Raw genomic sequence first — 13,453 nt, forward strand, 5'->3', positions numbered from 1 at the left:
ACATTCAAATTAAATCAGTTCAAGTTGGAAGACTCGGATCCCCGCGGATCAAGCATTTTGATGCAGCTAGCCGTGGCGAGCGCGAATGCAGTGACACAGAACTTGGTAGACACACCGTCGCGAAACTAATCAAAACTTTCATAAGATCGATGCAGAGATCAAGACATTGGAAATTAGGGAGTAAAATCGGAATATAAATGTGAATAAATCATTTTGCTGTAAGTAAATGAGTTGGACATTATATCAATCCATTTCGGTGGCTTTGTCAATTTTTCTCAATTCGCTCTACGTCAGTGTCATCAGAAATGCATTCATGTGCCGTTAGGCGGTGCGGTAATTGGGACGAGATGATTTCGATCGAATTTTTATATCATTTTTGACACACTTAACTTTTGACAAAATAAGTGACAATATCAACTGAAATTCAAGACATCTAAATGACATTGCCCAACCCAGTAACTAACGGCCTCTCTCTCCTCACTTTATTTTTGAGCGTATTTACTACCATTTCACAGACGCAAATAATGTGAGCAACGCGATACGCAAATGCGAGGTAAACATCTTGGGCCTCGAGTCGAGGTCGTATCGTAGGTCCATGCTCTGAGTGAGTTACCGGGAAGAAATCGTTGACGAAATAATCGACGAGTTTATTTTAGGATCTGAAAAGCAAATTGTTATTTTTTTATATATTCAGTTTTTTGTGTAGATCTAGGCCTGTTTTACAGTTGTCGGCCACGGTTGTCGGGGAAGTTCACGGTTGTCGGATTTTCTCTGAAAATTTTCAGGGTTGTCGGCGCCCGACAAGCGTGACGCGTGGTAGCGAGAACGTTGTGGGTATTGCATCTTTCCTTCACCGATTTATGACAATTTGAGGTAGTTGTTTGATACTCAGCAGCACTTTTCATTTCGCTATAATGTTGTGAGGGAGATGCATAGTTTTATACTATTAAAGTGCCAGTAATTATTATGCACTTTACCTTATTCCATACAGGCTGACTTGACATTCAATTCCGATATACGACTTGACGACGAAGACAACATTTTTGACGAGGAAATGCTACTCAATATCTTCATGAATCCATCCACCATGATGCCGGATGATCCTACTAACATCCAGCTAGACCTGGACCAGGAAGTTATTCCCGACGGACCAGCGCCAGCTGCTGCCGGTCCTGGAAACCCAACCACAAGACAGGTATAAAAGAATGATTTGTATGTTTGTTAATTTGTATCTGTTCGTGTGACCAAATATAAAGTTATGATCCTGCTTTACAAAGCTTAGTTACTGATTGTACAGTTTGTACAGTTTATTTTCATGATTGATTTTACTAATGCTCTTTTCTATTTCTTCCTTTTGTCAAAGTAGAGCAGAAAAGTTTTCTTTGATCATGAAAGCACGAGTCAAGAAATCTATTGGATGTGTTGGAATGTAGTGACATTGACTTGACTTGGATTTATTATCTTGTGGATTCACTTGTCAAGAACCATAACAATCTCCAATAAATACTACAGGTTACCCCCACAAAAAAAAATCATAAATAATTTTAGACTACATTTCGTTTTATGGCAACCCAAAATCATGAATAATTTTATATTCTACACTTTGTTGAATGTCAACCCAACATCTAGGCAGGAATATCACCATACCAAACTAAAATAAATGCTACAAAAAACATGTCTCATCATTAAAAAAAAATTGTATTCCTGATTTTGTTCGATAGCAACCCAACACGGAGTCAGGGATACCGGCTGAGCCTGAAGAAGTCCTCCGTGGCATCTTACAACAACCCCTAGCCCTGGGATACTTTGTCTCCACTGCCAAGACCGGTCCCCTGCCAAAATGGTTCTGGTCTGCCTGCCCAGAGGCTGAAAACAGCTGTCCTGTCTTCCTCAAGGTAGCTTAAATCAATTTTTCTTTTCAAATGAACTTGCAAGGCGTGGCAAGATTCAGCTTGCCACTTTTCTCTCAAATAATTTTGTAGTTATGAGCTGTATGTTTGTGTAGGCTTTTTGAAATAAGCAGCCCCATAACAATGTTTAGTGATTGATTGTACAGTTGATTGCACATAAAGGGCATTGCGATTAAGAGTAAAAGTTAGCAATATGGTCAAGCGCTGAAACTGTGTTGTAATTGACCTGGAACTGCATAGCTTTGGAATAGAATGTTGAATATATCTTGAATATATCTTGCAAACAAATGACAAATGAATATTGCTAATTGCAGGATGCAATTCAAGTTACTCTGGTGGGGTTTTGGAAAGAAAAGCCAAATATATGGCCATGTTGAATGTTAGAAGGCAGCAAAGCATTATGAAGATGTTTAGGGAAAAATAAACGGGGCTAGATGAAGGAGGAGGCCCAGATTCAAGTAAGGAGAAAACGTCAAGAATTTCAGCTGATTACATCTGCCAGAATTACTAGAATGGGAAAAAGATAAATTGCCATCAACCTCCAATTAGGAAGAAGATTTTGGGGTAGAAAGATGGTATTGATGAGGTTTTGAAATGTGTTTATGTCTTTCAGGCTGCCCTACACGTCCACAACCCTTCAGAGCAACCGACTGATGACATCTTACAAACCAAACACTCACATCCCCTTGACTCGGACAAGACGCCAGAAGTTCTCAGGTCAGTGTCCATCCACGATTTGCACTATTCTATCACATTTGTTCTGGTGACAATCATTTATGTACCTCAAAACTTAAACCTGATCCTAATCCTAATCACAGTATTCTGACCAATCAAAAGTTATAATTACACTGAAAAACAAATCAGGGAAGGCAGAAAGAGGCTCCGTAGATAAAATCCAGATCCATTTGCTCTATCTATCCTGGTAATACAATAGAAACTTGCATTGAATTGATTGACAATCCATGATTAATACAGAATAATAAGCTTTCACTGAATGATAGCTTAAACTCTTCAAAGGCAGGTTTAAAGTTGTGGTTTAAGTATGGATAGCCAATTGTTACATAAATCACTACCAGTAGAGATATCATATTTCAACTCATTTGGCTCTCAAATCATTCGTAATTATCTAGGAAGTATAAATAGATGATTGTCTTCACCATCGATGAATCAGGAAAGAGCATAGTAAACATAAGAAACATACAACTTAATAATTTTTTTTTACACTTTTGACTTCCCATAATTTTAGCACAGAGTTAGACCATGGTCTAAGTTAAACCTGACTTCAGAATACGGGCCATTGTCCCTATCTGGCTGTTGGGCTTGATGCTCAAGTTTCTATAAGGGTTATTATTTTTTCATAGGTACTAATTTCATGTAAAGAAAAGAGTTTGTATGTACAGTGATGGTATTTTTATTTCATTTATCTGCAGGTATGTGCTAGAGACTTATAATAGTCTATCCTGGCTAACGGTGGACCCTGCAAGTGGCGATAGACGGTCTTGCCTGCCAGTCCACATGGTGGTTCTAGTACAACTCTACAACACCATCGCTTCTCTTCAATGATCCCTCCTGGCCCTCCAACCCTTCTTCCTCAATTTACTGAACACTTACATATGAATATCGGATTCCTTTGGGCCTTTGTGGCGGCGACTGTGGATGGAATGGCAAATTTCTGTGTAACCTTGGGGTATCGCAAACCAAGGATCATCTGAATGGTTGACATGGTTCTAACTAGCCTATTGGGAATGGATGTGATAACAGTACATGTCCTTGTCCTTCACGAGTCATGTTGTCGTGTCCATCAACAGTCGTCAGGGCATCATTGAACCTGTCAACAAGAAGTACATGCTTGGGACACTCTCACAGACGTGAACATGCTTCATCTGTGGAGACAAGTTGGGATTGAAATCTTGAGATTTCTTTGTGCGGAAATGCAACATTTTAAACCTCTCCTTCTGAGGCTCTATCTTACAAAGACTAGGCGATCAAAGATGAGCACAGCACCTTCTGAAGTTGCCACAAAGATTGGATCAGCCATCGGGGCATCTTGGAACCGGATACCAAGAAGTGCATGCTGTACACTCCCTCAACAATCTCCTGGACAAGTTGCATCCATATATGAACCAGTCAGTGCCATGGTAGATGCACTGAGCAACCTTTGGTGTGTACAGACATTTTCAGGGGTGAAACTGTGTGGCTCTTGCTTTATGACCAACTCTCATCACCCTACCCTCTTGTTGCAACATCTTACACAGACTTAGTGATCAAAGGTTATTGCTACAACTGCACCCTGGAGATACTACAAGCAATCTGCAGCTTCGCCAAGTCAACAAATAAAACTATAGGAGTGGAAGACATTCAGCTCAACAACCTACGCTGTATGCAGTTTATTCCCTGTGCCATTTCAAGCTCTTCATCTTGCCCTTTTCAATGATGTTCTGGATGATCAAGTATTCCTGATGGCTTTCTTGCACAAGCCATGTATGGTTTGTTTCTCTGAAGTGATATTGTGTTGTCCTTTATGTTTTCATATATCTCTGTGATTCAATGTTCCTGCATTCCTGATGCATCAATTCATATTCAATACTTAGATCAGGATCTCGTATCACATAGCTTAGCGATTGATCGGAGCGCTTTGATTGGGGATTGGTCACACCAATAAATATGTACAATCAATTGTACAAATCAACAGTACAATCAATTGCTAACATCTGTGTTGCATGACCCAGGGCCCGTCTTACAAAGAGTTGGGATTGATCCGATCAATCACAACTATGGATGGCCAGCAGCGTCAACATCTATTATGAATGTTTTACTAACTGTGATGTATCTTCATGCATTCATTGTTTTCTTGAAAATTTGCTGTGCTTCTCTTTGTTTACAAAGGACATTGTGCAAATTTCCTGTAGAAAATATTATTACAGTGATGGATTTCCATAGAGTTAAGATTGATTGGATCAATCGTAACTCTTTGTAAGATGGGGCCAAGATATTCATGAAAGGGCATTTGTAACACAAAGCTTAGCAACTGATAGTACAATTGATTTTTTATTGATTTTACAGAATCCTTAATGTAATCTTTCATGAAATGAAGTCCTACAATCAAGTGTCAGCTTTGTATTATGGGAGCCCTAGCACATGTATTATTGTGCATTAAAGAGGAGGTCATGGTCTGTATTTTGAACACAAACTTAACTGAAATTCAGGTTTGAAGTTATGGTCTAACATTTTGAGGTTGAATATCACACAAATTTCTAACAGTATAGGTCCAATTTACTAGAACATGTAGCACTGACTTCATTCATAAATGATAACTGAAATAATTGTATGAACCATTATCGCATGAGGAAAGAGTGCCATACGCACAAACGTAGTGTCAACAAAGCTGTTAACATTATCGGCTTTGGCCATAGCTTCAGTTAAGCTGTCTTCAGATTACGCGCCTATATGCTACCACTAGCACTTAATACTACAAAGATTAGCTTTATCTTTTTTTTTCTCTTTTTGTAGCATTTTGAAGACACGTTTTGAAAGATGCTGATGCCCTGTAACTTTATTGCTCTTATTACAAAGGTGAACTGTAATGCATGTATTTGAGAAGCTTACAAAAACAGTCGTATCACTGATCTGCGTGTCTGTCTCGGATTTTTTCGAAAAATGAAATAATCAAATGTCTTTCTTGTCATAGAAGAAGTATAAAATTAAATAAAAGTGAAAATTGAGGGTTTTGAATAGATTATATGAAGAATTAAGAGAAGATGCAGCCAGTCAGTAGTGGAGTCATGGGCCTCTTCCACAAAGATTTCGGTCTGACCTGAAATTGCACTTCTTTGCAAATTGCATGCAGTATAGATCATATTAGCTCTTTGGGTAGATAATTCCCAGAGGACGCGCTCAACTGCACATTGAACAATGAGATAACATGTTCAATACCTGTGGTAATGCATGACTTAAGTCACTCTTAAATCTTTTGTGAAAACCGTCCAGATACATGACGGCGTATGAGGAAGGTTGTGCTCCACTGCTGTACTTTCGAATGTTGATGTCATGTGTATTTGCTCACCCTTGGTCCTGAATAATAACCCTGTGTAATGATTAGCAGTTTAGGGAGAGCAAGAAATTTCATTTTTTTCCCCTTTCAATGATAAGATATTTCTTCTTATACTGTAAACAATGTATGAATATCCCAATTTCTTAAAAAGCAATCAAAATTCTTGCACTCTTTCAGCACTTTTTATGATGTGAAAAAGACATGGAACGTGTTATTATTAATCAGTAATATAACATTGCTGAAGTATCAAGAAAATGAGATTTTCAACCTGTTTATTTTGTGTAAACAGCAATATATTCCTGATATACCTTAGCTCATATCTATATTTGGTAGTAGATAAATATGTTGTAAGAAATTACTACTATTCAATAACCTTCCAATGTCGCACCTATGAAGTATTCTTCATCCCATGTCATTTTGAATGGTATTTCTTTTCTATACTTAATCAACTCTACTCTTTTGAAGAGGTAATGCTCAATCTTGTGCCTTGTAAAGGCAAGTAAAAATTGTTGAAGTTGCTTTGGGAAATTTACCACTCCTGAAAAGACACATTTCTTTCATGGTTTCCTTTGTAATATTTTGCTATAATTTCATATAATAATTACAACTCAAGCAAAGGTTATTCATTCATGGATGAAATTTCTCTACTTAATCAATTCAACGTAAATTATTTGATAAAAGGAATGAATAATGAATTTCTGGTTTATAAAACCGTTTGTATGATGTGAAATGAAAAACAGTTATAAACGGCTATAAAATCTAAACTGAATGATAGGTTTGTCCACATGCATCATTGATTTGTTGATTAAAAAAATTAGAGGCATGGAATAAGCCCTATGGAGGAAGGAAAATTGGGTGTGAGAGATAAATTACACGATGAAAAAGATAGGGAAAATCAATTAAATATGTCATATTTAAAAACGAGGAAAAAAATTTTAGTAGTGCGCTAATGAGTTTTTTTTTCTTCATGAATTCAGGCCCATTTACCCATCTCCCTTCCTATCTTTATTAATAACTTATTTATTTTCAGTTGATTTTACAGTATTCATTATAAGTGTTGTGATAATTGTGATATTACGTTTTATTGGCTATTATAGTGATGTCAATCTTACAGTAAGAGTCAATGTTTAGAGGAGCATGAGCGATTTGTAGAGAGATGAAATGTGCATTCCTTACCATAAATTTCTCAACTTAAAAAGCATGTTAACCTTTGCTTTAACGTTTTTAGCTCTGGATAAAAAGAAAGTTATCCCAAGCTCAAAATGCACTTTTATCAAACTTCAGAAATCAACCCAGTCCCCGTTTCAAAGAAACTTGTCAACTGTGCAAAATCAATGGCAAATTTATTCTCGACCAATTGATTTCCAGGATTTTGGTAGCTATTAGAAGTTGCTTGCAGATTTCTATTGATCATGGGCTTTGTGAAAGTGGACCTAGATCATGACTCTGAAATTATGTACAAAGCAGGAACTAGGGACAGCACAGATAATAGTGATTGATCGTAGAATTTTTTATATGATGGATTACATTTATCATCATATGCAGTCCATTAAACTGATCAACTGTGCAATCAATGGCTAAGTTCTTTGCCACTGGCCACTGTTATAAGCTACCAAAATCCTTGCATCCGATTGGCCCACAGCACATTTGTGATTGAATGTTTCTGACAAGTTTCTTCCTTTATCCCTTCCCAGTAGTTAATATACCTTTTTTTCATGGATTCAATCTATTGACTATTTATAGTAGGAAAGTCACTTAGGCTATCATCCCCTTTTAAAGTATTCCAAGGGCTATAATCATTTTATTCTAAGGGTCTGTAGAAAATTGAAATATTTCTGCAAATTGAAAAAAATGCTTTTGCCTTATGATTCAAATGTTTGAGCTGTAACTTATTTATGGAAGCAAGAGAAGTGTCAGTTTTGAATTCTGTAATTCAGTTCTTTCTTGGAGCTGCTGTTTGGCGATCAAAGATAAACATTCATGATAGATACTATTTTGTTGTATGGATATTACGGTATGATGTGGTACACAATCATGTGAAGACATTTGTATTTTACATGCTTATTTTAATAAGGATATATAATTCTGGCACATCTATGATTTAAAGATTGGTTTCTCTTGTTAAAAGTAAGTTCTTGGATTGTGTGTAGGATTGCCAGATAGTGCGTAAAAACAAAAGTCATGGTGGGCTATTGATTGTTATGCCATAATTTCAGCCTGGCTATCTGGCTATTTCGTCAGTCTTCTGCCTCAATTATGAGTTACTTGCAATTTGTATTTGTCCTTAGCCTGTTTTCTGTCCACATGGTCCCATAACACAAAACTTAAAAATCAATCATACGAATATATGCAATTGAGTGCACATTATAATGTAATCAGTTGTTAAAAAGAGCCCTGGGTCCTGTTACATAACTACAATAAATTCCTTGTGGCAACCTGAGAATCATGACAACTTTTTACAGCTACTTTGTATTGATTAGACTTTTGTGTCTTCATGGATTACAAGTCAGCTGTAGCCCCCCTCCTTTACAATAGACCACCGCTTAGCACAACTATTCTTTAACCTCTTCTTGAATTATCCTGTTGTTCATTTTCCAAATTTGTGTTCCCTTTTCTTGTTTATGACTTAAAAAGGGAAGGATTAGAACATGAAGTCCTTTCCTGAGATATGTCACTCCTTTGATTCATTTTACCAATCTCTTCAAGCTGTAACTTAGCCATAACCTATTAAAGAGTCTTTACATTAATGTGAGCGGAGTTGGTTCGAACAAAGAGTCTAATATGCCATGGATGATGCACAGTATTTGGTTTCAAGTGTAATGATTGTGTAGTACAGAGAGGGAGTGCGTTCCCTGCCCTCATCCTATCCTCATGCATCAGTAGTGTGGAATCATGGTACATACTCGCCTCAAAAGTGCAAATTTTCTTTATGGTGGCTAAATGGTGCTCCAGTGGGAGGTTCAGAAATCAGAAGTCTATAGACTTGTGTCAAATAGTCATACTAAACATATCAACTGTGTATACATGATTGATGTAAATATTAAGTGCACTTTACATGCAAAGAGAAAACTTGACTGTTGAATTTGCACATGAGGGTTATAATATTATCTTATGTGGTTGGTGTTCTTATATATATTTTTTTGTTCTTGTGACTTCATAACAATCAGGGATATATCACATTTGAAGAGAGAGAAAATATCTATGAGAGGAAAACTTTGTGGAGGCAAATATCTCACAATATGTATTCCTTCTGTGTAGACAAAAGGTTGTGTTGTTTATTTATGTCCATTTTAGAATCACTGATTTTACGTGGGATGTATGAAGTGGTCAGGGGAGAGTTTCAGGACACACCTGGGGCCCGTAACACAAACGCTTGATCTTTACGATCGATCATACATTGTAGTCTATGGAATCGATCGTTGAAAAAAATGTTCTACGATCATTGCTAAGCTTTGTGTTACGGGCCCCAGGTCGGTGATTTTCAAGGTTGAATTTGTTCCAAGCCAATCAGGTGTACCAAATTGGGTAGCTTTGTGAGCAATGGTCAGTAAAAACCACCAAGTATGTGTAATCATGGAATGCTCCCCTGTATCTCACTGTAAATGAGGAAGGAGGGAGAGTAGGGGTATGGTCATTTGTATTACTCCTAAGCATTTCGAAGAAGGCGACATATCTAACTCAGAAAATGCACTATTTTTGACACGTAAAATAATGAAGAGAAAACATGATTATAAAGATAATGTGATTGTATTATATTGTACACTATGAATGAAGTCTACGAAAGAAAAAACAGCACATTATTGTAGAGAGGAGAAAAATTTATGAATAATATATTTTGCTTTCATTTTGGCATTTTTTAAACTGATGATGTGAGGAGCTATAATTGCTTTGGATTTTTTTAAACAGTGAAAAAAAAAAGCCAAATTGTATTTAATGTGAATTTTGTATGATAAATTCATTGAAAACTGCACCTTTCTGTATTAATATTATACTACGAGTATTGTAAATTATGAATATACAAACTGTAAATACTGAATCATTATTTTGTGTCTGTGTCATATGTGTATTATTATTGGATAAAAATCTACGATTACTAAAAAGGAGGACTTTTTATTATCACCTATTATGACAAGAACTATCATTCAAAAAATTTTCATTTTGCTCTTGAAATAAATCTATCAAGATAAAAATTATTGATGTATATTTGATGTAGCTATTGTCCTTTTTATCATAATAATACCTGACATCCAGTAAAATAACTTTGGTTCAATGAAAACGGAAAATGTTTTGCAAAGGGGAGACATCCTCCTTGTGTGTCGTGAATTATCTCCAGTCAAGGAGCAAAGGAAGAGATTAGCTCCCTTATGTTGGTCCCCTGTATTTTTAATTTTCATTTTTGTGAATCTGTCAAAAAGTAAGAAATTAAAGAAATGAAGAAGAAATCTAAAATGCTCTTTCACACTGGGATATAGAAGACAGATGATTTATATATATATATACTTTTCCACGTGATTTGTAGAATAAAGTAAGTTATTCGTCTAGCCATACAAACAGACAAGATGTGTTGTGTTGTCTTTTATATTTTTTTTTAATGTTAGAAGAGAAACTTGCTGAAAGAATGAGGAAGAGGTTGAGGGTTACATATATGATGAAGAGGATGATGATGATGATGATACGGAAGTTGAAAGAAATGGTAGTGATGATAGTGATAAAGATCGAGATGATTAAGAAGATAATGATGTGGAAGTTGATGGAAATCATGATGGAGATGATGATGGGTGATAATGTGCATGAGGAAGATGATTATGATGACAAGGATGATGACGATGACGGCCATGACGACAATGGTGATGGAGAAAATAATCTACATGTTGACAATGATTATAATGATAATACTGCATGATGATGATACCACATTTTTCATCACCTGTAAATTTGACGGCATCGATATGCAAGGCCTTTGTTTAAGAACCTACTTGTATTACTTTGCATAAAAAGTAAAATTCAAACAATACAATCCAAGCTTTTGTATATTATTTTGCTTTATTTTATAAATACACCGGTGGATAGAAATACACATAAAACACATCTTATGTACATTCTTCACAACAGAAGAAATAAATAAAATAGTCATAATCGAGATGTCAAGGCAAAAGAAAAGAAGAGTTGCAATGGTCAAACAGTTGTTGAATACAAAGTTATTCTTCACTAAAAACATTAGGAAATAATTGACATGTGGACATTTGTTAAAAGTGATTTGAACTGTTAATACGATGTTGCTTTATTGCAAGTAAAGATATTGTGTCAGTATTAAATCAAGAACATGATAAAAATATCACATGAAATAGGAATGTGGGCTGAATGATGGCATTACTCTTTAAGTATAAACAGATCCCGGGGAATGTTCTTGAGCATCTCATTGAAAATACCGATACACATCGTATCAAACCAGTATGCCATGGAACACCGAATTGCTTCATAATTCAGAACTATCACATCATACTTTCTCAGTATTTTAATACTCTGTACTCTTTCTCCTGAAAGAACATATACATTTTCTGCCCAAACATGCCTAGCATTACTGCTAAGAACAAACTTGTCAGTCTGAAGGTAGCTGATATACAACTATTACTGAATAAGAAACGTAATAATAAGTGATAAGATGATGAAAGTGGATCCTGGCAAAATGATAGTGCGTTGAGGGGTGCTCCACAATGAGTTTGACTAAACATCATTTATTGCCAATTATTGCATGGATGTTATTCAACACATAACCTCATTGGTGCATATGCAGTAGAGTACATGTCTTGATCGTCATCTAACCAATGAGGTAATGTGTTATATACCAGAAGGGAATCTCAATGCAATTTTAGTCAACCTTGTGAAATGTAATCAAGTATTTATTTTGAAAATTTTACATATGGACACTGATGTTAATACAAGCAGCTATTAAGTAAAATATAATCAGTTGCAGATTGGAGATGGTCATTTATCAAATAAGGATTATTTGATAATAAAAGAAAAATATTTCACATCATTTTTTTTTAATATACATAGCCTATATATATAAAAATGACAGTCAATACCTTCACTGGATGATATTTTACATACCTTCCTTACTAATATAGATCATTTATATGTAATCTGCAAATCAAAATGCATATTTCTTCAGAAAACTATGACAACAGCCGAATGGGGTTGGGAAAGGAACAAGAAGGAATCGCTTCAAAAAAGACAAAATGGATAAAATTCCATCAGTTTAGATACTTACAAAACTACAACTGATGATAGTTGATCTCAAAAATCCTAGTAAAAAAGTAGACAAATAATTTCTTCATTCACTGATAGGTATATACATGTATTTCAGAGTAAAATCTTTTTCATAAAGATATTGAATAAATAACGTCAATGAGACCAAAAAGATTGCAATGCAGGTTGAGATAAAGCACACATAACATTGAAAGGAAATCGGTAAGATTGGAACAAAAGGGTCTAAACAGCTATGTATTATAAATGACATTAAAACTCTTCCTGCCAGAGCCTAATAAATTTAAAGAAAGATATAAAACTTTTCAAGGGTGAGAGTATTTTGTGACATTATGATAACTCTACAAACTGAAATTTAAAGTACATAGGGGCAGGCCAAAAGTGTTTTCTGATGCTCTATTAAACTTACAAATAAATCCTTTCATATATTAAAGCAATATTTACTGGCCTTGGGGCGATACGACATATATCGCCCACACTAGATTTATATCGCCCAAGTCGTAGACTAGGGTGATATCAATTTAGTGAGGGCGATATATGTCCTTTCGCCCCCAGGCCAGTCAATATTGCTATTATTAACCAAATCAGACATCTAGAGCAAAAATCGTTAAAATTTAGATATTTTAAATTTTTAGAATGAGAATCTAGTTTTTCATGTTGAGCAATTTGACTAGGCCTCTGAACTTTACTACTATGACGTCATTGAAATGACGCGTCCCTGGCTTAGGGACGCAGTATCCAGCGTTGTCTCAACTTGATTACCATTATGACGTATAGCACTGCGTGGTTCAAGGACACGTAGAATAAACGGACGTAAGCGCTGCCTTTTAATGCCCGCTACATTTCCACGCATTTTCTTATTTACTTTCCTGAGCGGGCAATAAATTGGACCCGTGAATAAACAACTGGAATTTTATTGACCGGCCATTTGATCCCAGTCTTCAGCAGGCAACAATGTTTCAAAGTTGCCCTGCTCAGATGTCTGATACGGTTAATAATAAAAAATAGTATAATTTGCACTGAAAATATTGGTGAACATTCGGATCAATGGACGTCTGCATATTCCATCTTAAGTAAATAGGTATGTGATTGAGATAACCAATTTGGTTTGCCATACACCAGTTTTCATAATTGTTTTTATAAAGAAAACATCTCAATAATACAAGCTCAGCCATTAATCACAGGACAATTTTGTTTTACAATTGATATGCATTGGCCATAAAGT

The 13,453-nt window shown here is 35.7% G+C and overlaps 1 protein-coding gene across 3 annotated transcripts in view; it reads left to right on the top strand.

Moving 5' to 3' along the window:
* The window catches only part of LOC121408640 (mediator of RNA polymerase II transcription subunit 13-like), a 95,626-nt gene extending 90,808 nt beyond the window's left edge, over window positions 1–4,818 (top strand). For all 3 annotated transcript variants that reach the window (XM_041600171.1, XM_041600173.1, XM_041600172.1), the window contains exons 32-35: window positions 992–1,195; window positions 1,722–1,895; window positions 2,524–2,627; window positions 3,341–4,818. In XM_041600171.1, coding sequence (XP_041456105.1) covers window positions 992–1,195; window positions 1,722–1,895; window positions 2,524–2,627; window positions 3,341–3,473 — 615 coding nt within the window. In that variant the 3' untranslated portion in view covers window positions 3,474–4,818. The remainder of the gene's footprint in view (window positions 1–991; window positions 1,196–1,721; window positions 1,896–2,523; window positions 2,628–3,340) is intronic.
* The last annotated feature ends 8,635 nt before the right edge of the window (window positions 4,819–13,453 follow it).

The sequence above is a fragment of the Lytechinus variegatus genome, chromosome 2 (assembly GCF_018143015.1).
Source record: "Lytechinus variegatus isolate NC3 chromosome 2, Lvar_3.0, whole genome shotgun sequence".
NCBI lineage: Eukaryota > Metazoa > Echinodermata > Echinoidea > Temnopleuroida > Toxopneustidae > Lytechinus > Lytechinus variegatus.